The sequence below is a fragment of the Xyrauchen texanus genome, chromosome 4, assembly GCF_025860055.1.
Source record: "Xyrauchen texanus isolate HMW12.3.18 chromosome 4, RBS_HiC_50CHRs, whole genome shotgun sequence".
Taxonomy (NCBI): Eukaryota; Metazoa; Chordata; class Actinopteri; order Cypriniformes; family Catostomidae; genus Xyrauchen; species Xyrauchen texanus.
The window spans coordinates 37,505,424-37,533,080 of record NC_068279.1 but is presented as its reverse complement, the minus strand read 5'-3'; the positions used below and the strand labels follow the sequence as shown (position 1 = coordinate 37,533,080).

The following is a 27,657-nucleotide window of genomic DNA, read 5'->3' as shown; positions in this document are numbered from 1 at the left end:
CGTGGGCTTTCTGAATTTCAGTCTCTTATTGCTTAACTTGGATAGACTGACTAGTGACTGCAGTTTTTATTTTTGTTTTTTTTAATCAACTGAAAATAACTGTTTAACACCAAACCGTTATCTAAAAGGCAGCATGTACTTTATCTGGTTTTGGTCTTCCTTTCAGCTAGGTGTTTTAGCTCAGAGGATCAAAAATCCTAAATCCATTGCGGATTGCACAGGAACTCATTGTTCCTCCAACTTGGGGATAGTATTTTCAAAGAAACTCCTCCTCAACTAAAATTCTGAAGTGCTTGGGAAATTCTTGACCTTAAGTGTGAGGAAAACAATGTCCAGGTTATTGTCCTTTAATTATGTGTCACCTTTCACCCAGACCCCTGCTGGTTGCAGGGGTGCATAAGAAAAGGGTTCATTGTAGGGGGATGAGAACTGTCTCCGGAGCAGGAGATGTGGGGGTTGGTTTGTTTGCGAGTGGATGCTAACTCACTTTACTAATGTTGACCACTGTTTGGAAATCCATGGTGCTGTGGAGGAATGGGGTTTGGGTTGGGTTGGGGTCTGCAGGCTGACCACCTGTTGTCTGGGAAGGGGGATACATCTTCAGGCTGGCTCCTACAAGCGTTCCAACAAGTGTTTAGATGGCTGAAATTAAGTATATAAAGTATATTAAATAGTGTATAGAATATATATATATATATATATATAATTTCTATGTTAATTTCAACAAATCACACTATAATGAAATTATTAAATTCTTTCTAATTATTTACAATTTATGGCATTAAGATGAAGTAAAAAATAAATAAATATATAGATACCTGGTCTAGGTATTTATCCATTAGATATACAGCACCTCTCTTTTGATTATACACATGAACATTGACAAAGGCTTATTTTTTACACTGATGTTGAAGTGTGTTTATGTATGTGTTTGAGATCATTTGACATTCTTCACTTGAGAATTGTTTTTGTTTTTTTTAAGTCTAAATGGGTCAAGAATAACAGGAGGGTTAAGATTGTTTTATACATTAAAAGCTTGTTATAATCATTATTTGTCATATCAAATATTTTTGTTGTGATTTGTCTCATAAAGACATAAATGGAATCTAGAAACCTACATAAGCTTACATTTTACAAAACATCTTAGAGGAACATATTTAACAAAGACTTTAAAGGGATAGTTCACCCTCAGTTACCTTTGAACTTGAGAAAAGGCCAATGAGAAATTGGCAGACAGAATTTGCATGTCCCTCCCCTGGACATACGGTTATAAAAGGAGGGAATCGTGAGTCTGTCCATTCAGATTTTTTCTTCGGAGCCGAGCGGTTGTGTGTTCAGCAAGCTGGTGTTCCACTACCGTTTCACTTGCCTCTAAGAGCATTGCTGTTGGATCCTACGGTGCATTACCTGTGGCTTTCTCCCTTCTCTGCATGCCAGTGAAGTCCACACCCCTGAGCGCTTCGTCATTGTTTCCTTAAAGAGCAAATAGACCTGTAAAAGAGTACATTTCCTCTAAAAGAGTATACACATTGGCGTTGAACATCTTTTTAAAGACGCGTCTTTTTAAAGATGTCTTTCTGCCTTTTTATAATTCCTGGGTGTGGAAGATATCTCTCCGCTTCTCACAGTCATAAGAGCTGCTTCGCGTGGCTGGGCTGCGATCACAAGCAGGGAGCGTTTTATGAATGGTTCATGTTCTCATTGAGAGTACATAACCATTTCTACGTTGCAGTCGTTGCTTTCTTTCCTCCGAGGAAAGAAAAAAAAAAAGCCACTTCAGCCGTCACCCGCTCCATGCTTCCTTCCTGGCTGACGTTGAAGGCGATTTGGGGAGTGCAGCGGGCTCAGTTTCGCCAGGTAAATCCCCACGAAGCACCCGCCCCCGCACGCTCGTTTGCTTCCATCTGGGTCCGACGCAAGACCTGCTCGCCCCACGGCCATTCTTCCCCCCCTGGTTCCTTTCTTCCCAGAGGTTCATGACGAGTCGACGAAGCCATAGAAGGCACCTTTTACTGCCTGAAACCGGTTTCCTTGCTCCTTCGCTCTCACTACCCTCGACGGCAGAGCGGCCCCTCACGCATGCCGTCTCCACCCTGCATGCCATGGCCCATGGCCCTCCTGTAAGTCCACCAGGCCAAGGCACTTAAAGATCTGCACTTGCCCCTCCTCCTGTCCTTTTCTGGAAGAGAAGGGGGAATACTCGGGGGTTCCCGTTACTCGCGCGAATGCTAGTTTAAACACGAATTTAATCCAGCATTCAAAGCAATGCATGGCAAATAATTTTTGCACGTTGTATGTGAATGCACCATAAGTTCGCTCAGACAAGGCACAGTGGTTCCACTGCGGTGGTTCCAGAGGCTCCTGGGGCATATGACATCCTCAGCGGTGGCCGTGCCGCTCGGGTTGATGCGTATGAGGCCGCTTCAGACTCGAGTCCTGAGATGGGCATGGTGCTGCGGCAGAATTTATCATTCGAGTAAGCATTGCCTCAAGTTTTTAAGTAATTATTCAAGTAAACAGTCGTTTATAAAGAACAAATAAATTAATAGCAATGTTTTCTCATTTTCCCAGGAATATTGTTGTTTGAATACTGTTAAAAACATAAATAGACAGTGGAAGATCTGTTAACCTGCTTTTACTGCCATACACACATTCAATATTTTGGCACATAACTTACTGTTTTGTCCCATCTGTTTATGTTGACTTAAAACATAACTGACAGTTTGGCCAAAATGTGCATTGAGCCATTCATGCTTATAGCCACATCAATGAAAAGCAAATACGCATGAGTGTTGGCATGTCAGTCAGACAGTGCACGCATGCACGTGTTCACAACTGAGTTAGTACTCTGTACTATTGGTATTGCAGAACAGCTGGTGTTGTTACAATTTCTTTTAAATAATTTTTTATATCGACTTAATTTTAAATACTGGTACTTTTGACATCACTCCATTCTACCAAATTTCTATTTGATTATCAATGTATATGTATTTTCAGACAGATTTGACCTTTTATCAGTTATAGGCACATTGTAATGTATTTATGATAGACCATTAAAAGCATGTCATGTCAACCATGCCATTACCTTTCTTTCATGTTCATCTGCTTGCACTGCAAACAGAAGACGAAAAAGATAAAAGGATTCCCACAGATGTTTTACAGATTCTACAATCACTCAATCTGATCTCATTGCCTTATGTTATGTCTGAACCTTGAGTCATGTGTTTTGAGCTGCTTCATAGCAACAGCCCAGCTCTACTATTGCTTCTAGCCAATAGGAATGAGCTGTTTTTGTGGCTAAAGGTGAAAAGAGCCAATAAGATTTTCTTTTTCCCCCCAATGCATTTCCTAAGCTTAACAATATGTTAAACTTTTATATTTATTTATCTTAGTTGTAATTGTTACGTTACTTGTACATGTAGTGTTTTGCACATACTTATTTTATACTGATGAACGTGTATAGATATAAATTTGCAAATGTGTTTAAGCTATTTTTAAATCATCATAATGGTTTGTGAACTGTTGTAATTGGCCTGTCTTTAAATATTAAAAGCCAGAATGTTTCCATCTCTCTCTTGTGTTGTTCTCCTGCAGCTGGCCTGCTGCTGCGGCTCGGATGCATGCTCCCTGTGCTGTGGCTGCTGTCCGAAGATCAAACAGTCCACGTCGACGCGCTGTATGTACGCCCTCTTCTTCATGTTGATCACGGTGACCTGTGTCATCATGATGTCTCCCACTGTGGAGAAGGGAATGCGAGATCATGTGAGTCTTTGTTTAGAGCTTCTCCATTTGCATTTATCAGTATCAGGTTCCCTAATATGCAGAGATCATTAAAGCTGCCCTCAGGTAAGCACTAGTGGGTAAGATCATTTACATCAGGGGAGCTCAGACATGCCCCTGAAGATCTGCCTTCCTTCATCTACTAGATGCTTGCCATTTTGCAGATGTCTTTAAACAGTTTAGGAAACTTGTTTGGAAACAGTCATGACACAATTAATCTTTAGGAGGTAAATGCATAGGGCTGTCATGATTATGATATTTGGCTGACAATTAATTGTCAAACAAATAATAGCTATGATGATTAATTGTCTCTTTAAGGGCTTTCACGATTAATTGTCAAATAAATTGTAAAATTTTTAAGGTGTGCTTTTTTCTGCATGCGTGCTTCATATACATTTAGAAGTCAGTTTTACTTTAAATATATAAATTAAATCATAAAATAGGGATTTGATTTTATTTCCTTTTAAGGCTTTACAAACTTGTGAATTACATTAAAAATTTTGTTTTAAATATAAAATATTTCTGAATACTTAAAATATGTCTCTCTTTTTGGTCAACTTTAGTTTTGGTCAGTTTTAAACTGTTGCTTTTTTATTTTACATTATATATAATATATTATATATAATAAATATATTTACATTATATAATATTTTATTTTATTATATATATAAAAAATGTTTGTATATATGTATGTATATATATATATATATATATATATATATATATATATATATATATACATACACACATATATGTTAATGTATAATATTGTATTATATTATGCAATAGTAAAATATTTCTGTTATAGTTTCCTCACGTTCACACGTTATTTTAATAATGCTGATTAAGCACACAAACCCTTATTTGTCATGAAGCAAAACCTTTGAGATTTAGTTTAATCATCTCATCACTCCACAGAAATAGAGTAATTGTGCATCTCCTTTGTGTCACTGCGTGTATGAACCAGGAACATTTGCCATTACACGATCATTTAAAGTGAAACCGGAACGCTTTGCGTTCACTATCATTTATATTTTTGCGGGAGTTGGTGCGAGCACCACGCACATCAGAACAGTTCACGCCCTCTTCCATACAGAAGCTGTTTGACGTCCGTAGTGCGGCTCTGTGACGCTCTGAGTTCAACTGAAGGACACACAAATGTGCCGTTCATGGCATTTATATAGTATATTCACTTAAAAATTCCCTGATCACTTTAAAATGTGATTGGAATTAGAATGCCCAATTTGATCTTATTTGAGATAACTGCGGTTAGATCAAATAACTGCAATCAGACGGTTGTTTATTAATCGTGACAGGCCTACAAATATGCATTTAATAGTTACAGTCTTTCTCTTCTGGTAAAATGGACCAAGAATATTGATGACTCACCTTGCACTTCACAGATTTTCCTCCAATCAAATGCTCTTTAGAATGAGAATGTCCCCCTAACACACCTGTAGCCGACTAGCAAGGAGATGTAATTAAACCCTGTTGGCTTTTTAAAAATAGGACCTTTGATATTTCAAGACCAACATCCCGATTTTATTACCCAAGGTTTTAAACCACTGGACCTTACCACACTTGTTACCAAAATCTGTTTCTTTTGTTTTTATTTTCCTCACTCAAAGAAAAAAATATGTTCCTTACCTAGTAGAAGAATATTATGTCTTCTGTTACACTGAAAAATCTTTTTAAAACCACAGATGACAGTACAATTATTTGTTGTGACAGTATTCAAGCCACTCCTTCATTAAAGAAAAGTCTTATTGAGGCATCAAGAGAGGGTTTATATACGGTCAGCCCATGCTAATATAAAAAAACCCACACAAGAGCTACTCAACGTCAAAGCATTTAAAGAATGTAAAAAAAATTATAAATGGTCCATTGTAACATTTAGCACAGCAATTGTTATACACAGTATTTTCTCTTTCAGTGAAGTTGAATGTTAGCCTATTTTGTTTACCAAAACAGTAACTGAAAATGGTTCAAATGCACTTAAACGCACTGGGCGTGTAACATGAGCCCAACCTTTCTTTTTGTTCGCGGCAACTCTTATGAGGCCTTACTGTGTAAATGCCATGAGTATAAAACAACCAAAGCACTGAAAAAGAACAGCCCAGTTACAAAAGCGGTGCCTCTTGGTGAGCCACAAAAGAAATGCCACTCAGGTGTCCAAGCCATGAAGATTTACAGCTGCAACTGAAGGTTTTTTCAAATAGCTGCAGCCAAATTTAAGAGAGACCATAAAATCACCTTCCTTGTGGTCTTTCATGGTTACAGCACAGGAACAGAGCAAATGAGAGACAGTCAGTTTCCTGTACCAAATACATTTTCTTGCACTGTTGGCACATGAACAGCTAAATAACAGTGTTTTTAATATTATAGTAGCAGTGACAACATGATAGGTATTGCAGAGTGGCATTATATAGACCATGTGGAACCTAAACACATTTTAGGAATTGCCCTTTAGTTTGTACCAGCTTGCTCTTCACTAACCACAAAGCAGAACTATAAATATTTCAACCCTTTTGACTTTTTATATGCAGAAGACAATGTGCACCAACTACTGTATAACTCATACTCAGCATTCAAATACGGTAGTATTTTGTGTTGTATTCTGTTGAATCAAGAAAACAAAATCAAAGACATCATTATTTATACATTTTCAGTTTTTTTGTTTGCATTATCAAATGTCTGTGGATGGTAGCTTATCTTCTTCCTTCCATAACACTGTACCATTGTACTGCCACAGTACCTTTTTAAAAGTCATGATAACAGCTCTTTTATCAATATATTTTAGATCCATTCAGTGTTTTTGCAGATATTTTTTAAACTGAGCTTTATGGCTTTTTCCACTTATGTAAAAGCCATCAGTCTTTGATGGAAAACAATGTTATTAAAAAGTGTCTAGTTTATTGTTTAACCTTTCCCAGCTTAAAGGATTAGTTCATTGAAAAATAAAAATGTTGTCATCATTTATGCACCCTCATGTCATTCCAAACTTGTATGATTTTCTTTCTATGCAGGGCACAAAAGGGGATGCTTTAATCAATATATCGGTCCATCTTTTAAATACAATTGCAGTGGATAGTGCCTTACTTTAAAGTTTTAAAAAGTTCCAAGAATTTTCATAAAAGTTGTCTATTCAATTTGTGTGTCATATTCCAAGTCTTCTGAAGGCATACAATAGGTTTTGGTGAGAAACACCTTGAATTTAAGTCCTTTTTCAGTAAAAAACTTGACATCAGTTTCACATTCTTAAAGTGGATGAAAGATGCTATTTCACAGTGATTCGCGAGTTACGTTGTTTAGCACTAAAAATAATGCTTGCACGAGCACGTATAGATGATAAGCTATTTGCATGCTTATTTCTGTGAAAACTGTTTACAATGAGCGCGTTTACATGCATGTTCTTACACTGATTTTGCATAATAAGCCAACCATGTTTGTGTGGTCACGTAAACGCTTTCAATGGCTTTTCTTTATCGGTGTATGGTAATAAATAGCTTACGAATAAAACAATCTTTGCCAATTACCCCGTTTTCGTGTTGCACGTAAACACCTTAACCAACATTACTAGCTTATCCCATGTTTGGGAAACCTGTTTGAAATCTGTCATTATATTTGAAAATGTCATTATATTCGCTAAACCATTTTGGCTGGTAGCCCAGAAATCACACTCTTCACTTATAAAGAACAAAAACAACTCAAACGGATGTTTCTGAGGTATTTGTTGAATTAAAGCTGAGCTCCAGATGGTTTCAGTTAACTTTAGCTCCAAGGCCACTGTGAGTATTCTGTTACTCAAAATGTATATTCATTCCTCAATTGTTTTTTGTACTATTCACAGATTCCATTCTACTCTGAAATGTGCAATCAGCTCAATGCAGGGGAGAACTGCAGCACTCTAGTGGGCTATTCAGCAGTGTACAAAGTCTGTTTCGGCATGGCCTGCTTTTTCTTATTATTTGCTGTGTTCACTATTCGGGTGCAATCCAGCACAGGATGCCGGGCAGCTGTTCACAACGGGTAAGTGATCCACCCACTTTTGAAGTGGTATTTAATCTGGAAACATTGCTTGTTCCTCCCCTGCTTTGCTCCTGGCCCCTCCTGGCCCAGGTTCACAGGACATATAGGGACCACCATATATTGTTTTACCCACTGCACCCATCTGTATAGAGACAGAGCGCAACGTGTCATAATCTGACGCCCACCGGGGGAACAATCCAACCTTCTCCATTGACTTTGCATTGCGAGAGGCTGACTCCTTGTCATTTATGGCATATAACAAAAGACAAAAAAATGCCTAGAAGCTGCTGTGTGACAAGGTGTACAGCAAACAAGTGAAAAAAAAAAATTGGGCGTGGCCTAAATACGCTCTGTCTCTATGGCGCTCCTAGTGCCCATTATTCACCTACAACAAATGCACCAAATTGAGTATTAATTTAAAGCTCATTTTAGAGGAAATGGCACTTTTAGGAGAGCTATACCCCTATGAATGGAATGGTTTAGGCCCAGATGAGAGCTCTTCATGTTGCAATAATCAGATCTTTGTGTTGTATGCAAATGCAGGAAAAGGGAAGAGAGTGGCTTAATTCAGTGTTATAGAAATTTACAGACTCAAATCCCTAAATAAAACCATCAGTTGGAACTTCCACTCATTTAGAAACCACCCCATGATGAAATACCATCAAGGGTAAACAGGAAATCCTAAACAAGATAGAAAGGAGCTGGGTTTGGGGTTCAAACAGCCAAATTCCCAGAACAAAAAATGCGTTGGGACTATAAGACTGTGCTGATACAAAGCAGAAATTGCAATACTTTTTCTCACAGTATTGTACCAATTATTTACTGATAAGATTAGATCCTTGGATCAGAATTTGTATTTATTTATTTGTGCATTATTATCATGTCCTTCAGTTTAATAATGAAGAAGCAGTTTGTCTAAATACGTGTAAACTTTGAAACCAGAGTTTCTTAGTGCAGTCAGTTTAATTTCTATGAGGCGTAGATTAACTTTCTCTTTCTCTGACATGGCGAGTCTCTATCCCACAGTTTATCTGTCTCTCATGAACACGCCAGTGCAGTTTTAATCACAACTATTATAGGTCGACCGATAGTGGATTTTACCCATACCAATAACTAAGTTGGGCAGTACCTGCCGATAACCGATTAATCAACCGATAGTTTTTAAAATTGATTCTGAATGAAAAAACAACACTTCGAAATAAATAGTGCTGAACTTTATTACAAAAATAAACAGTACTGACTGAACCATGAAAATGTATTGTACTTAAATTAAGTAAATACATAAATATTAATTTATATATATCTATATATATATATATATATATATATGTGAACTAAAATTAACATTTTAAAGTTAGCCGATTTTTAAATTGACGTTGATTCCTTAGTCCACATGAGGGCGCAATAAATACATAAACCACACAGCACCATTATATTATTGCATAGAACATTCTTATACTGGCTGTTAAAAAAAAGAGCAGTTCATTTTCAACGAATGTGCATTAAATAAATAAAAAGTTAAAGTTGGTCCATATTCTTAAATATGAAGTCAAAAGTAAAATAAATTTGGGGGGCGCTTCAATAGACAGTTCACATGGTGTTACACTTGCACTGATTCCTACTACTCCTTACTCAAGCTATAAAAATAGCGAGATACCACATTGTTTTTTATTCATTACAGTTGTATGTAGAGTAGCAATATTCACAGATAGCAGTGGCTCAGACTATGAGCCCAGGCCAGGGGCTGTTCAAACAGATGGAACACAACAGACTAGAACTGAACGCGAGTATCTTGAGACACATATTTCCAGTTTCCAGTGTAGTCTCACATGTCAAAACAAACACCACAAGGCATCAGTGAAGTGATAGTTTTGATTTCGCCTATAGAGGGCACTCTCATATTGTATAATGACAGAGGACACTTCCTAGCCTCTCCAGCACTGGACTCAATGGGGAAACTGTCAGTGTGGATTTTTACTGATAACCAATAGTTTGAGAAATCTGTTATTGTGCTCATTAATCAGCAAAACTGTTATATCAGTCAACCTCTAACAACGATATTGTAATACATTGCAATGTATTGGATTGTGACATTTGTATCAAGATATGGATTGCATCATTTGGTAGTTGCCAATGCCCAGCCCAAGGCAGAACTGTCAACATAGTTTTATTCAAAATATGTTTTTAAATTATATTTATTCAAACAAAATTTGAATATATTGTATTGTAATGCCAAGCTTCCAGTTTGTTAGTTTTATGTTAGCTGAGACATTTGCCTTCAAATGGTGTGCCAAATCACTGGGTTGTATTTAAATGTATGCTTCTTGTCTCTTTAATTTATGTTTTCTACTCTTGCTTTGCAGATTCTGGTTCTTTAAATTTGTGGCTTTGCTGGCCTGCTGTGCAGGAGGATTTTTTCTCCCAAATGAGGAGAAATTTTTAGAAGGTAACACATCGTCTGTTTTCCCATATTTGTTCTGTTTTTGTCTTCCTGTCGTAACATTTTTAAGCTATGGTTTTGTGCGCCCTAACCAGGCCTGTTAGGACTTCTTATTGTGATATTTTTTTGAGAGAATTGAGATGCAGGACAGTTTTATTATTTCTACTTTAAAGCGGTATCTTCTCTTATATGTCCAAGAGAAACAGAATTGATTACAGTGGGGTTTTCAAACTCTCTCAAAATAATCTTCCGCTGGCTGAAACTGTGGTCAAAATGCACTGTATCAACAACCTCATCACACCAAGCATATTAAAAAATTACCCAAAAAGAACAATTCTCTCATCATTTACACACCTTCATGCCATCCCAGATTTGTATGCCTTACTTTCTTCTGCTGAACACAAATTAAGAATTTTTTTAATATCTCAGGTCTGTAAGTCTATACAGTGCAAGTAAATGATGACCAGAACTTTTAAGTAGAGGTCTGCATTCCCGTGGAACTCCCATAGGACCCACGTGACCCAATTCGATTTCTTGTGATACAGGATTACATTTCCGAATTGATGGCGGGAGCGGACAGTACTTACATGAGATGTGGACAGGAGTGGGCGGTCAGAGAATAGCCTGAAACATCCGATGTGGATCTCTTTTTCTATTTTATTAATTAATGAATAGAAAAAAAAATAAAAAACGATAATAGTTGGAGTTTATAACAAAAAATAAATGTGTTAAATTATCCAATATTAAGAGTAGGCAGCCAGGTAGTCAATGGGGATTTAATAGAAGTGTAGAGCACAGCACACATTGTGACATCAAAGCATGTGAAACTTGAACTAGAAAATAGTAAATTTAGTGTTAAGAAAAAGTCAAATTAGTGTCATTTTCACACATCATCTGAAAATAGCAATAACAAAAAAATTAAATGTTCTTTGTATACACTTGTTGTCTATTTGTATGGCTTTTGGTATGTGAGGAAATCAAAGGCGGGGTTGTGGGAATGGGAGCGGTCGGGAAGAAAATCAGTGCGGGCAGAGAGCGAGTGAACATTGATTTAAATTCAGCTGGAGATTTCGGGTGCGGGATAGAAACTTGCAGGAGCGTGATAGAAAAAACATTCCCATGCAGACCTCTACTTTGCTCCAAAAAGGCAGCATAAAAGTAATCCATAAGACTCCAGTTGTTTAATCCATGTCTTCAGAAGTGATATGATTATGGTGTGGGTGAGAAACAGATCAATATTTAAGACCTTTTTTCTATCAATTTTCATTTCTGCCCAGTAGGTGGCAATATGCATGAAAAATGTGAATCACTAAAAACAAAAGAAGTACTTTTAGGAGAGAAGAGTAGAGAGGGCTGGTGAAAGTGGAGATTTATAGTAAAAAAGTTTCTCACCCACACCATAATCATATCACTTCTAAAGACATGGATTTAACCTCTGGAGTCATATGGAATACATTTATGCTGCCCTTACGTGCATTTTGGACCTTCTGAGTTCTGGTCACCAATAACTTGCATTGAATGGACCAACAAAGTTGTGTGTTTTCTGCAGAAGAAAGAAAGTCATACACATCTGGGATGCATGAGTGTTAGTAAATGATGAGAGAATTTTCATTTTAGGGTGAACTATCCCTTAAAGAGGAATGTTTCGCCAGTTCTGCAGTGTCACTTACATTATGCTCATAACATTTTATTTATTATGAATATCATATGTCTAGTATAGATGTTATAATTGTAGAAATGTCTGTTAAAAAAATACTGTGGCAGTACCAAGGTTCAGTGATGGTATCAGAACGTAATACTTCAATAAATAAGATACAGTTGTATTCAGATGTGAATTCAGAATATACACTTAGGTTGAAGACATTAAAACACATTTTTTAACCACTCCACAGATTTAATATTAGCAAACTATAGTTTTGGCAAGTCGTTTAGGCATTATGTGCATACATGCATGTGCATGACATGAGTAATTTTTCCAACAATTGATTACAGACAGATTGTTCCACTTTTAATTAACTATATCACAATTCCAATGGGTCAGAAGTTTACATACACTATGTTAACTGTACCTTTAATGGCACAAATGGCAGTACACATAGACGCAGCAGTTCAGTGCTTTCCTTTTCAAGGCAAGTGTTGCAGGGGATCCAGCACATCACCAGTTACAAATCCGAAAACCTCTCAGTTGCGGTCGATGGTCCTTCACTGGCAGAGGAGTTGAACCACTGCATTGCTCGCTTCAAGGTGAAGCAACCGGAGGCCACATCACATCCACCGGTTCACAGCAGCCACATCCTTACTGTGTAAAAGCAAGAGGTGAGATGCATACTGAGGGCGGTGAAAGCTGCGGGACCTGATGCCATTTCGGGATGGGTGTTGATGGATTGTGCGGACCAGCTGGCTGGGGTCTTTAACTGGTCCCTATCCCAGTCCAACATCCCACCCTGCCTGAAGTCCTCTATCATAGTTACACTGCCAAATAAGACCAACATCATCTGCCTGAATGATTACCGTCCAGTGGCACTTACTTCCATCCTGATAAAGTGCTTCGAGAAACTGGTCTGGATTTACATAATCTCAAACCTCCCACCCACGCTTGACACACACCGGTTTGCTTACAGAGCTAACAGGTCCACAGAGGATGCCATAGCTACAAATCTCCACACTGCCCTGACCCACCTAGAGCAGCGGGGGAGCTACACTTGGTTGCTCTTTGTGGACTTTATCTCTGCATTTAACACCATATCCCTCACAGATTGATAAACTGGTAAACCTGGGACTACCTCACTCAATCTGCCTTTGGATTAAGGACTTCCTGTCAGATCGCTCCCAGAGGGTGGCCCCACATCTCCTCAGCCCTCAGTCTCAGCACTGGCTCCCCAAAGGCGTGTGTGCTGAGACCCCTACTCTACACCCTGTACACAAATGACTGCACCCCGCCCACTCCAGCAACAGCATCATTAAATTTGAGGCTGAGACCACCGTAGTGGGGCTCATGTCTGGGGGGGATGAGTCCGCTTATCGGGACGTGGTAGAGTGGCTGTCTGTACGGATAACAACCTGGTCCTCAATACCACCAAAACCAAGGAGCTGATAATAGACTACAGGAAAAATAAAATGGACATTCAGCCCCTTTTTATCAGCAGGGAATGTATGGAGAGGGTCCCGGATTTCCGGTTCCTGGGCGTGCACATAGAGGAGGACCTAACCTGGAGCACTAACACCACAGTGCTGGTAAAGAAATCACAGCAGAGACTTTACTTCCTGAGGATCCTTAGGAAGAACCACCTCACCCAAAAAGTGCTTCTGTCCTTCTAACTCTGCTCCATAGAGAGCATACTGACTTATTGTATCTCTGTGTGGTTTGCCAGCTGCATAGAAATAGAGAGGAAAGCGAGACCTACAAACCTGACTCAGTTACACCAGTTCTGTCTAGAGGAATGGACCAAAATTCCAGCTACTTATTTTGAGAAGCTTGTGGAAGGCTACCCAAAACATTTGACCCAAGTTAAACAATTTAAAGGCAATGCTACCAAATACTATCAATGTGTATGTAAACTTCGGACCCACTGGGAATGTAATGAAAGAAATAAAAGATTAAATAAATCATTCTCTCTGCTATTATTCTGACATTTCACATTCTTAAATTAAAGTAGTGATCCTACCTGACCTAATACAGGGAATTTTTTCTATGATTAAAAGTCAGGAATTGTGAAAAAATTTGTTTAAATGTATTTGTTTAAGGTGTATGTAAACTTCTGACTTCAACTGTAAATGAATAAAATAAAATGCAATGGTGCCATCTTTTCTTAGTGAAAAGGAGTGGTGGTGGTATAGTGGTCTAAGCACATAACTGGTAATCTGGTAATCAGAATGACGTTGGTTCAAAGCCACCACCATTGTGTCCTTGAGCAAGACACTTAACTCCAGGTTGCTCCAGGGGGATTGTCCCTGTAATAAGCGCACTGTAAGTCGCTTTGGATAAAAGCGTCTGCCAAATGCATAAATAAATGTAAATGTCAGATGTCCCATACCACAGAAGTTTAAAATTCATTGTGCCTTTTGAATGAAGGTCAACATGACAGGGGGGGTTCCTGTATAGTCATTTTGTATTTTAACTGAAATCAAAAGGAGTGACACATTGAATGGTGCATGTTTTATTTGATGTGTTGTTGGTGTTGTGGCTCCTGGCAGTGAACTTCTCATTAGCAGAAAACATTGTATTGCCATATCAGAGGAAAGACAGTGACTCATGTCTCTTTCTCTGTGTCACAGTCTGGCGTTATGTGGGAGCCGCTGGAGGTTTTCTCTTCATCCTTATTCAGCTAATGCTGCTCGTACAGTTTGCCCACAGATGGAATCAAAACTGGTGAGTTTTGTCCAAAAACTGTCCATTTCTGTCACTCCTTCCATTCGCACAGTAGAAAACGTATCAGGCACTTGGATAAATTCTCAGATACTTTCCATCATCATGTCCAACTGTTTTTTTGTAACTTGAATCCCCACAACTGGAAATCATTAGTTCTGGGAATGGAGACTATAGCGTAATCAGGCCGCCTCTAATTTCCACTGTCAGCGAAGGTTACGTAGTTGCCAGACAGGGTGGTCTGACTCTGAACATTGTTCTACTAAAACAAAAATCCAAGGACTTTTTAATACAAAGTTGAAAGATTTAGGTGAAAGTGTTAGCACATATGCAGCTCATTTTAGTCACTGCCGCTGTGGTGGACAAGGTGTGAAGTACAAACTGCATGGATATTTGGAGCATTCAGTGAGCTGATATACTAGTTACTCTATAAATTTACCACAGTCTCCAGTTTCAAAAACGTGCTTTACGGTATTCAGTACCATTCTAATTCTAAGAATGAAAGTGCTTATGTTTTAGTGGGAGTTTTCAAAACATAAAGCCTTCCAACTTTAAGACTGGGTCATAGCACTGATTTTCTCCATATTTTCTCTTCATCTTGCACAGAGCTCTCTCAAGGGTGTGTTCATAAATAATGTGTGTTGCGGTGGTAGAGCATGGCCTTGTGTAGTGCTATTGACATTATAGGGAGGACAAAGAGACATTAAGAAAGATGTTGTTGGCTGCTCTCCAGACTGAGACAGGAAATCCCATCATAGTTTCCACTCTACTCTCAGTAAAAAAAAATAGGAACTTAATAGATGAGCAGAAACAGTTCCTATAAAAATAGAAATAGGAACTAAATAGAAGAGCAGAAACAGGTGAGCTAATCACACTGGAATAAGTGTGTAAATGTAGGAGAGTCTGTAATGCAAGCATTACAATTTATAGTTTTTCAAGCGATGCGTTGTAGTAAATATTTCAAAATCATAACATGGCAGTGTGTGAGTAATAGTGCAAAGAAATGTATGTTTATTAAGTCATAAACAGCCATTGTACTAGTGATTTGTGTGATAGTGTAACACAATTTTGCAATCTTTACATTCAATGTGTCAAAGTTGTTGTTTATACAGTGTGTGTTTGTGTGTGTGTGTGTGTGTGTGTGTGTGTGTGTGTGTGTGTGTGTGTGTGTGTGTGTGTGTGTGTGTGCGTGTTTTTGTGATTTACGAGGACAATTTTGTAAGTTACAAACTGGTAATTACAAGGTTATTATGCTATAAATGTGATTTATGAGGACATTTCTAGTGTCCCCATAATTCAAATCGCTTAAAAATCATACTAAACAATGTTTTATTGAAAATGTAAAAATGCAGAAGGTTTTCTGTGAGGGTTAGGTTTAGGGGTAGGGTTAGGTTTAGGGGATAGAATATAAAGTTTGTACAGTATAAAAGTCATTATGCTATGGAAAGTCCTCATAATGATAGGTAGACCAACATGTGTGTGTGTGTGTGTGTGTGCGTGTGTGTGTGTGTGCTTTATAACAATTAGCTTTAAATTAAACAATAGAAGTCTATGGTATGTCCTCATTTAGCTAGATACACGTGTGTTTTGAAATGAAGCAGACACTGGATGGTTCACCAGACAACCCACACCTTCATGTATCTTCACCGCTCACTCAGACTTGTTAGTCAAGCACTGATATGGTACCAACACTTTAGCTTGTTAACTTATCATTAAACAGTCCCTTGGGCCTCTGGGTTCAAGAACCTTTGTAAAGGGTCACAACAGTAATAAGCAAAGGACAATGTTTGCAACTCCCCACATACCCAAAACTTTTCACAAAAAAGTTTTTTGGTTTAAATCAATAATATAAACATATATATATTATTTGTTCACTTTCTGGTTGTCAAACTTTGTGGAACAATTAAATAGTTAAAGGGTTCATTAAAAAATGAAAATTCTCTCATCATTTACTCACCCTTATGTAATTTCAAACTCCTATGACTTTCTTTCTTCTGGGGAACACAAACAAAGATATTTTGAAGGATGTATGATGTGTTTATCTCCATACAATGCAAGTCAATTGGTCCAACATTTTCATACTCCATAAAGGCTGCATTAAAGTAATGCATACTCCAGTGGTTAAATCCATGTCTTCTGAAGCGATAACATTATTGGAGATAATGGCGATCATTGTGCACTTCAATTTTAAGGAATATACAGTATAAATGCTGTGAACGGCGCATTTGTGTGTCTGAGAGTAGCTTGTGAAGATTATCTGCTTTGGAAGCACATGTGCCATCTGCGGAGGTTTGTGCTATACTCCCACGTAAATATAAACAAGGATTTTGATAGAGAACAGAAAGCACTCTGGTTTCACTATTTCACTATTGTGGAATGAAAGATATTCTTTATCATTGCTGGTTCATCCACACAGTGAAAATAATGACATGCAGTGAGTCAGTGATACTGAGGATAAGATGCCTGAATACTCTTTCTGTAGAGATGATATAATGAAGAAACACAGAATCTTAAAGGTCTTCCTTCATGTAAAATAAGACCTTGTGGGTTTAATCAGAGAACCTTAAAATAATGAGTAAAAGACTTGAGAATAGAATTATTTATGTAATATAATATAATAATAAATGAATAAATGTGAAATTGACTAAGACTAAAGTTGACCAAAAAGAGAGACTTATTTTAAGTATTTGTGAATATTTTAATATTTTTTACTATTATTATATTTATTATTATTATTTTACTATAATATTTATTATACTATTATTTTTCATGTCATTAATACATTATTTAAGCCTATTTTATTATATGAATGCAAGTTATATGAATAAATGACTAAAAGTGTATTAAGCACACATACATACAAATTTTTATGGCAATTAATTGTCATAATTTGGAAAGCCCTAAAACAGACAATGAATTGTCATTATCGCAATTATGTGTTTGACAATTATTCTTCAGCTAGATTTCATAATCATGACAGCCCTTAAAGAGTGCTTACATTTTAAGTTTAATTGAATGAAAGTTTCTCACCCAAATTGTAACGCTATTGTAGCACTTCAGAACACATGGATTAAACCACATGAGTTGTAGGGATTAATTTTATGTTGCTTTGATGTCCTTTTTGGTGCTTGAAAGTGTTGTACCCCAATGATTTGTATTGTATGGACAAAAACGCATCTTGTATCCTTCAAAAAATATTTGTGTTCTGCAGAAAAAGTCATAAGAGTTTGAGACTGCATATGGGTGAGTAAATGATGAGAAAATAATAATTTTGGGGTGAAATTCTCAGCCTGGTCTCATGAACATTACGTCACTGTGACAAGATTTTTGCAAAAACTAAGTTATTCATTCATTACATGTTTGGCTGCAGTTTCCAGTGAAATGTCCAGTGGGGGGCGCCAAAAGAAATTATGACGTAATCAGAAGCGGTTAAATGGTGGCTTAAATTAGTAAAGCTGTTAGGAATATTTTTGGAATATCGTGGTGGTCCCAAAATTCCCTGGTCCCTCTAATTTATGTCTCATGTGCCCGGTCAGGTTACAGCCTTGAGTCTGTGCCTCTGAAGTCTTCCGGAAGGGAGGAGAAAGAACAACAACACACAGAGTGTCTATATTCAATCTGCTCAGAGTTTATTACAGCAAGCATAATATTTATACCTTTCATAGAACAAAGAACAACCAATAGAAAAGTGACAGCAAGGCTCGCATGCTCAAGGACAAGAAATTGTTGATACGGAATAGTACAGGAACAAAATCATATACGGCAGTCCTAGATATTTGTTTGTCTATAACTGAGATATTTTGCTCACGAAAAAGGAGTTTGTGCTCGTTGGAGCACAGACCATTCCAAAAGAGAAACTAACAGCATCTATGGAAGGTCATGGACTCTTCGGGCGTGTGGTGTGCTTCTGTGGTTAGCACACATACATACAGAGTTAGATATCAAACTAAACACAGCATGTACAATTTATGTTTCTCAATAAAGCGTACCTCCCTTACCTAAAACTTTAACCTAAACATAACCAATAGTGATCTAAAATAAAATGAGAGTTACACAAAACAGACAAAAAGACAAACCAATTCCTAAACCTATGTCCAAAATAATGTCCAAAAACAAAGCGAGAAATGATAAGCGCATTTTCTGAACCAAACATGTCATTTTGTGTTGCTTCTATGACACATTCGTATCACATGTTATCTTGTGTGTTTGGCTGGGCTTGAACCGTGGTCTTCTGAGGTTGAAGTCCTATAATTTAATCAGGTGAGCTAATCACACTGGATTAATGTGTGTAAATGTAGGTGAGTTTTTCAAATGATGCGTTGTAGTATGTGAGTAATTCTGCAAAAAAAAGAAAATTTTATAAAGTCATAATTAGCCATTGTACTAGACAGTTGTTGTTGCGCCTCTAGTGTTAATTTCACTAGGAAACTGAAGCTAAATGTAGAACGCAGCACATAAATAATAAGACAAAATATACAATGATTTATTTTCAGGTGCCACTTGGTGTAATGTTTTAGTTGGAGTCTAAAATTCACACATTTGAAATGCAGTAAAAGTGTATAAAGTTTTATTTGAGACATTTAGTAGCAATTAAACCATATAGGTTTTTATTCTAGTTTGGTCTCAAGAGTTATATCCAATTTCAGATTTACCAACCCCTTAACATCACAAAAAAAATTGTATTGGTTGTGTAAGCTGTCAGTCAGATGACCCCTTCTGGCCTAATTAGGTGATTCTTGTCAGATCAGGCTAAAATATGGACCAGACTTTATTTTAATAGTCAAAAGTCTGGCTACACAAGACTATCCCTACCTGGATCTGAGATCTAGATCTGCAAAAATGTCTACATTTGTAAAGCATTTGTCTTAAACTGCCCCTCTGTGTCCGCAGGAGCTCAGGAGCCAAGTATAATAAAATGTGGTATGCAGCACTGGCTCTGGTCACACTGGTGCTGTTCTCTGTGGCAGTGGGAGCCATGGTGTTCATGATCATATTCTACACGCACCCAGAGGCCTGCTTCCTCAACAAGCTCTTTCTGGGAGTCAACTGCGGCCTCTGTTTCATCGTGTCTCTGCTGGCCATCTCGCCCTGCATTCAGACCTGTGAGTTTACAGAGCTGAAGTTCATTCCTCACTGACCTACTTTTTGTACTAACAAGCAGATGTTTGCTTGATGTCAGGCAAACAAGTTTAATCACTGTGCCGTGAGCAAACACTGAGATTTGATGAGCAGTGATTTGTTCTACAATAGGTGATCATGGATTCATGCAAAAAAATTAAAAAGCCAGGTGTTTCGAACAAGTCAGTATTGTTACCGTTTAAAAATGTATGTTGTAACAGGGTTCACAAGATGGGCAAGGAGGAGGCGGTAACCGGCAGAACAGTCAACATGGCTTTAATGACATAAATCAACTTAAACAAACATAAACACACAGACACACACACAGTGGCCGCATGTGTCTCTCTCGAACTGGCGCCTCTGGCTTGTCTTTACCCCCTCGCGGCTGATTAGGACAATTCAGCATGGTGCGTGCATCCTCGCGGCCCAGCCATGCCCTCCTCCTCATCACATATGTAAAGTGATGTGATTTTCTGTCTTTAACTGACGGTGATGGGGTTCATTCTAGAATTCTCTGAAACAACATGCTGTCTTCCCATTTGATCATGCTGGTTGAGACCTTATGTGGAAAAATTCTTGGGTTTAAAACAAGTAAGGGGCAAGGCATTCTGCAGCGTTTAAGAGCAAAACTGTTTTACTCATATTTTGATAAGAACCTATGTTAATTCTTCCATACAAAATGTTTGTTATTTGAGCTGTTAAGTCGTTCTTTTAGTTGTTAAATGGTCTGCACTTATATAGCTCAGCTTATTTTCTAAGCTCAGAGGTTACCAAAGCGCTTTACACTGTGTCCCAATCACCCATTCACACACACATTCATACACCAATGGCGGCAGAGCTGCCATGCAAGGCACTAACCTGCCATTGGGAGCAACTTGGGGTTCAGTGTCTTGCCCAAGGACACTTCAGCATGTGGAGTCATGTGGGCCGGGATTCAAACCACCAACCCTGCGATTAGCAGCCGACCCGCTCTACCACCTGAGCCACAGCCGCCCCAGACTGTTAGACTACTGTTTTACCAGACTGATCTCGCAGTGAAATCAAAACAGTAGGTTGAGTTTTCCAAAGCTGTAATAGGCACGTGTGATCTCCATTTTCCGGTTAAATGTCCACAGAGGGGCTTCAAAAGCGAGTTGTGAAGCAAGTTGTTTTCAGCTGTACAGGCTGTAATACAGTGAAGAGGAATGCATATTTTAGAAACTGAATCCCCAAACCTAAACATCAGTGGAGTAAACATGTAATGTTAGAGGAAAAAATGCAACCTCCGAAACGAAATTAAAACGTGATTATTTCCTGGTTTCAACGTGGGATCCGAACCCTGGTCTCCCACACTGCTTGTGCAACATGCTTCGTATTGTCTCACAGGGAAAGGTAAACACACTGGAGCCGATGCAAAAATGGCTTATAGGAGATGCCGTTTGTCATTGAGTCGATATAATGTGGCAGATCCTAGGGTACTGGAATTCTCGGAAACAACATGCCGACTTCCCGTGTGATCATGCTTGATATACTACCATTATTTCTTTACCAATACAGACATAATGGATTTATCTCTTTGTAAATAGTCTCTTTATGGTATCCTTGTGCATATCAAGCAAAAATAACAGTCTTTACTGGCTTGACATCGTCATTACAGTAGACTAATGATTGGATATAAATGGATATAAGCATTGTAACTATACATTTGAAACTGTATTTTAACGTTCCCTGTGCAATGCCTTGCCCCATATACTTCTATTTTAACTGCACTGCTTTTTTTTTTTTTTTTTTTTTTTTTTTTTACAATCTGAAGGATGAATCAAAATTGTTTTTCGTGGAATTGTTTTATGGTGTCCTTAGATTAGGTTGAACAAATTCCTTTAACCCCTCCTTGTCCTTTTGTCTTTTAGACTTTTGACACAGATTTTCAGCAACTTTACATTCTTGTTGCCCTCCACACATGTGATTTGAAGATGCCAATGTAAAATGAACAATGACATGTTTTTATAAACAAAGATACAAAAATTTAACAAACATGGTCTTGTGGGTCCATTTGACCCGGTTAACAATAGAACTATGGAGAAAGCAGTATTATGCCTGAATAATAATGCTGGTATAATAATAGTAACAATAGTACACTCTTATAATCATAATTACATAGCCACAAACACAAAACCAGAGAATTCATCATTCACACTATGTAAAAATAATGGAAGTCAAAGGAAAGTCCCACCATCATAGAAACAGTGGGGGTGGGGGTGGGTGGGGGGTGCATTGTGATTGATGAACTGTGATTTACCTTGTCATGGCCAATTGTACCTGGTAAGTACTGTGGGGAAACATCAATGTCAGTGACAAGGAAGGGGTTAAGAAGAAATGTTGAGATTTGAAATCTGCATGTGGTGCTATTTACTAACAAAATCTGGTGTTTCCTCCTCCTACAGTCCAGCCCACCTCGGATCTGCTGCAGCCTGCGGTCATCACCGTCTACGTCATGTACCTCACTTTCTCAGCCCTCGCCAGCAAACCCATCGAAAGTGAGTGTCTCTCACTCTAACACTTAATCACGCAGTGGTTTCTCTCCACTTCAGTCTTTCACACTGTCTCTATCCTGGGTGTGTTCCTGAGTGTGGTCTGTGGGGCCTCTTAGGGTGTGTTCACACTTGGCAGGTTTGGTTCGATTAAAACAAACTGTGGTGTGATTGCTCTGTTAGTGCGGTTCTTTTGAACAAGTGTGAATGCTGTCACCCAAACTTGGTGTGCACTAAACAAGCGAACCGAAACTCAGTCCACTTCCAAATGAACTCTGGTGCGGTTCGATTGATATACGAACACAACATGGACCATCTAAATGGACCAAAAACAGGAAGTTATTTGCCTAATACTGACCTCAAGCATACCTGGTTCTTGTCATCATAGAAGCTATGTTTCCCATTACAGTTCGGTACTGGAGTCGGAACTGCCCGTTAGCTGTCATTGCAGCATATCTTCATTATACGGAGGAATTCCTGGCGTTATTTTGACTCCTTTACACATTTTATTAACTCTTCGTTTGTACTCAGCTGGTAAAAATACCACCATATATACATCCAGAAAGCGCATTTCGGCAGCATTTTTTTGGATGTTCGGTAAATTCCATAAAAAAATATACGTCAAAAAAGCAGTACAATCAGGTCATGACTTTTCACTGATGCCTTTGGTTTTGTATCGTTAGGTTCGGAGTTAAAAATGCCAGCGTGAACGCTAAATGAACCAGGACTAAATGTATAATTTTCATTTATGGTCCGGACCAAGAAAACCAAACTACAAGTGTGAACACACCCTTACAGTTTGTGTTTCGAAAGAATTGTAAACTCAGGCTACTTCATTGCATTAAATCCATGACACTGATTAACACCCCTAACCTACACCCTTATGAAAAACTGTCCTGTGCTCTCTCTCTTTCTTTCAGCCGTGGCCAATGTCACTGTCTGCATCTTTCCCTTCAACTCGGGTCTGAAAAGTGACACTAACATAGTGACTGGTGTCGGAACGGCTATACTGTTTGGCTGCATACTCTACTCTTGGTAGGAGCAATACAAATTTGGTTTATGGACTTCATATGGACTTCATATGGACTTTGGTTTATGAAAGCAGTAGTTCACCCAAAAATGACAATACTGTGATCATTTACTCCTTCAATAACTCACCTTCATGTCGTTCCAAACCCATATGACTTTCATGAGTCACATAAGGAGATTTTTGATCAAAGCTTTCATATCTCATATTGCAAAATACCTCCATGGGTTTGGAACAACATGAATGTGAGTAAATGTTCACAGAATTTATTTTTTGTGCACTATCCTTTCAAAGAAGCTCAGATATTCTTGCTGTAGGTTCAAATCCCTATAACATGTTATTTAAATTGGTGATCCCAAAAAAAGATCTGTGCAGCAATGTAAACATGTAATTATCTGGCTTGACAAGATGTTCATTTAGATTTAAAAGCAGGTAGTGTGGTAGGAAAGGGAGTGAAGATTAGAAGCTTGCAAACAGTACTGTGAAGAAATGGCCTCACATGTGTTTCTCATTAACTGCAAACATCTCCTCCAAGGCCATATTTGCACACATATGTGATTCACTGTGATGTGCATTAGTTGCCAGCTTTGTGATTTACTGTGGTGCCTTGAGTCAAAATTATTTTGCCATATATTCAGTAACTTCAAGCTCAAAAATGTGACTTGTTTTTTTTTTTACTCTTGCTGAGTTCTAGGAATTGTTCTGCCTTTACAGTTTATGATTAAAAAAAGAATGCTGCCCCATGCTTTTTCATGCCTTTTGAGTTCAACTAAAAATACTCTTTCTCTGCAGCTTGATCTCCACCACCAAGAGGAGCTCTGCAGCTTTGCGAGTGTACAGAAACGATATGCCAGAAAATGAGGTGGAGACTTGCTATGACTTTTCAGACTTTGCATTTAACTAAATATTCTTTCCAGCCAAATAGTCAATCACTTGTGTTTGCTTCTTTTCAGAGAGCACGCTGCTGTTTCTGCTGGACTGATGAAACCGGTATCAATATTTTTATTTTTACCTGTCTATATCAATGCCTTTTAGGTGTTTGTGTGCGTGTGTGTGTGTGTGTGTGTGTGTGTGTGTATGTATGTGTGTGTTGTAGAACCAGGGGTGTCAACCAGGGTCTTTAAATGTATTATGGGGGGGTCTATGGAAGATTTATTAAACATAATTTATAACAAATTAATTAATCTGTTAAGCATCATATGAGTGTTATTTAATGTACTTAAAGTTCTGAGAAAATCTAGCTTTATATTTTGTGGGTCCCTGGGTTTGCTGAGAGTCTGAGTGGGGGCCCTAGGTGTGAAGTAATTGAAAACACAATTTTACAAGAAACAAGTGATGAACACAACACCTAAATTATATAATAATCAGAGAGTAAGACATAAGGAAAGTAGCTCAACAGGTAGAGCCTGTCACTATCAGTGCTGAGGTCATGGTTTCAATTCTCAAGGAATGCAATTATTTCCTAGGTATTCCGATGATATGTGTATCTTGAATCCAGTGGATAAAAATGTTTACTAAATGCAGAATTCCTAATGTAATGCAAATGGAAATGCAGAAAAGGGTAAACAGAGCCTCCTGGTGGTCAAAACAAAGTACTACAGTTTTCTCGTAGTAACATTTGTCCCCCTTTCAGACAATTATGATGATGAAAAGACAGCAGGAGGACAGAACGTGATGTATGACGAGAAAGAGGGCACTATCTACAGCTACTGCTATTTCCATTTTGTCTTCTTCCTCGGCTCCCTCTATGTCATGATGACCGTAACAAACTGGTTTCAGTAAGTCTATACACATTGTTTCACCTAATTAAAAGTTAACTTTTTAAGACACTGTTTGTGTTATATGAACAGGTATGACTTCAGCATATACTCTTTTTTAATGCAAGTGAATGTTTCCCTCTCAGGGAAACTCATGTCTAATGTCTGTTTTAGATTTATTTACTGTGAGAGGTTTCTGTTACTCAGATGAAGCTTTGTCAAAAGTAATCATCAAGAATTGATTTTAATTAAGTAAAGGCATTATATGTGTACTATGTACACTGTGTATTATATAAGGTATTATATGGAACAACAAGAAAAATGTGTTGCTGATATAAATCATAAAAAGTCAGTTTGTTTGTTTTTAATTGGCCGATTTTGATTCTTCAGAGATATATGAACAATTTAAAGTTAAAATATGAAAACTGGTATAACATTTGAAGTCAAATTTGAATAAGAAGTTTTTTTTTAATTATTTTACATAGGATGGTCAGAGGTCACCATGCAATATGTATAATGGACACATCATCTTGTCTCTGTGCAGTTATGATAATGCAAAGATCGAGAGGCTGCTGGAGGGGAGCTGGTCTGTGTTCTGGATCAAGATGGCATCCTGTTGGGTCTGTCTCTTTCTGTACATGTCGACCCTGGTGGCCCCTATGCTCTGCCCAAAGAGATTTGTAGCCTAAAAACCTTTGATCCAATACCACCACTGTCCAGTTACTACTACTGTGTGTGTGTGTGTGTGTGTGTGTGTGTGTGTGTGTGTGTGTGTGTGTGTGTGTGTGTGTGTGTGTGTGTGTGTGTGTGTATTTTTATTTTGTTTTTGTAATTTGATATTTCATTTTTTATTTGTTTAGTATTTTCAAGCAAAAGCTTTGAATGCCTCAAAGTCACTTGTATTTTTGGTTTTGATCACTGTCTGATTGAACTTTGATACAGAAATCATGTTGAGGTTGTTAAAGTGTTGGTGTAGAGTTCTTTTATTTTCACCCTCAGAACGGTACTAAAACAAAAGCGTTACTCAGGCTCACACATCACCAGAATGTTTCTTTGCTTGTCACAGTTTTGTCTTATGGTAGCTGAAGAATTCTATGCAAATCAACAAACCATCTGTGATTTTTCACTCCACTGCATATTTGTCTGCTTTTTTGTAATGTTTTTGTGTTGTGTAAGGCGCTGTTGTGTTTTAACATGAAGGTGTTTCAGTAAACAAGGTAAAGGCCTCTCATGTGGCTAAATATACCTATTAAAAGGTCAGAGTGCTATTTCCTTGCATGGCCACAAGTGTCAAGATGGCTGGACTCGTGGAAACATTGTTAGAAGTCGAGGTGCACAGTGTGTTCCGATTTCTATGTGTAAAGCGCACAACACCAGCTTAGAAATGAATAGTATTAATGGTTATACCTATACATACTGTTTATATGTATAATCATCAGCAGATCATGTATAATCAAAGGTTTTGCACAACATTTGCCTGTTTCCCAAAAGTCCTACACAGTCACCAAGCCCCAAGTCTTTGTTACAATTGCAAAGGAAATGGTGCTTTAGACTTTGGCTGTCCTATTATTTTTTTAGATTAGATTAGATTCAAGCTCATGCACTAGGCTTGCAAGAATGCCATTTGTCAAAAAAGAAAAATCTAAAAGAACACATTTATACCATATTTTATACTTACAAAGCATTTTACAGTATACTGCTAAGAACATATGTTTAATCTTGAAGTCAGAGGCTTTTGTTGATATAAATGCGTGCCTATAGTTTTTGTATTGATTATTGGTCATTATAAAATCTTTATTTGCAGTGTTCAGTTTACATTACATTATGTTATAAGAGCTGTCTGGGTTTTCTCTTATTACATGTAATCTAGCATTCCTGATGCTCTCCCCAGTAGATGACATTATTGTCTGCATTACTGTCTATGAAGGACAGATTCTAGAACTGGAATTGTTTGACATTGTAAGGTTATTCCTGTGTAGCAGTTGTAAATGTCTTGGCAGGCTTACTGTGAGATAGGATTGTGTAATTGACCAAACAACACAAGAACCAAAATCCCATTAGGGTTTTGAATGTGTTGTACAATTGGTGCAGGTATCTTTTTAATTTGTGTAAATATATAAGAACTACAGTATCTGTTAGATTCTTTTTTTAAGAATTGGCCAAGTTTGTAACAATCGAAATGAGCAAAGGATTTGTGATTGCCTTAAATGCTACAACTGCATAAAGCTATTGACATAGTATTTTTCATTAAAAGAAGTCAAATGTTTGTCAACAAACTATAAGCTCTGTTCTCTGTTTATCAGATTACATGTTTTCAGTAATATTGTAATTACATGGCAAAGTCTTTAATTTGTCATTTTTTTGTGAGGGTTAGGTTTAGGGTTAGGGGATGGAATCTATAGTACAGTATAAAAATAATTATATCTATGGAGAGTCCTCATAAGGGTGGGTGTGGGTGTGTGTGTGTGTGTGTGTGTGTGTGTGTTTTCAATATTGCTTTATTGTTTTCTAGATATGCTCATACTATTGGAAATATTTGTTATCTTGCACTTTTTTGTTCTCGCTAATTTTGCATGAATACATCTTATCCCAAAAATATGTACAGTAAGTTAACAAAGTACTTTCCTCAT

General features: G+C 37.8%; 1 protein-coding gene across 1 annotated transcript in view; it reads left to right on the top strand.

The window, feature by feature from the left end:
- The window catches only part of LOC127637595 (serine incorporator 5), a 41,238-nt gene extending 15,495 nt beyond the window's left edge, over nt 1–25,743 (top strand). The window contains exons 2-12 of the mRNA XM_052118737.1: nt 3,595–3,762; nt 7,631–7,809; nt 10,173–10,255; nt 14,525–14,618; nt 19,506–19,717; nt 22,157–22,249; nt 23,164–23,278; nt 24,063–24,132; nt 24,224–24,260; nt 24,904–25,048; nt 25,572–25,743. Of these exons, the coding sequence (XP_051974697.1) occupies nt 3,595–3,762; nt 7,631–7,809; nt 10,173–10,255; nt 14,525–14,618; nt 19,506–19,717; nt 22,157–22,249; nt 23,164–23,278; nt 24,063–24,132; nt 24,224–24,260; nt 24,904–25,048; nt 25,572–25,716 (1,341 nt within the window). The 3' untranslated portion in view covers nt 25,717–25,743. The remainder of the gene's footprint in view (nt 1–3,594; nt 3,763–7,630; nt 7,810–10,172; nt 10,256–14,524; nt 14,619–19,505; nt 19,718–22,156; nt 22,250–23,163; nt 23,279–24,062; nt 24,133–24,223; nt 24,261–24,903; nt 25,049–25,571) is intronic.
- The last annotated feature ends 1,914 nt before the right edge of the window (nt 25,744–27,657 follow it).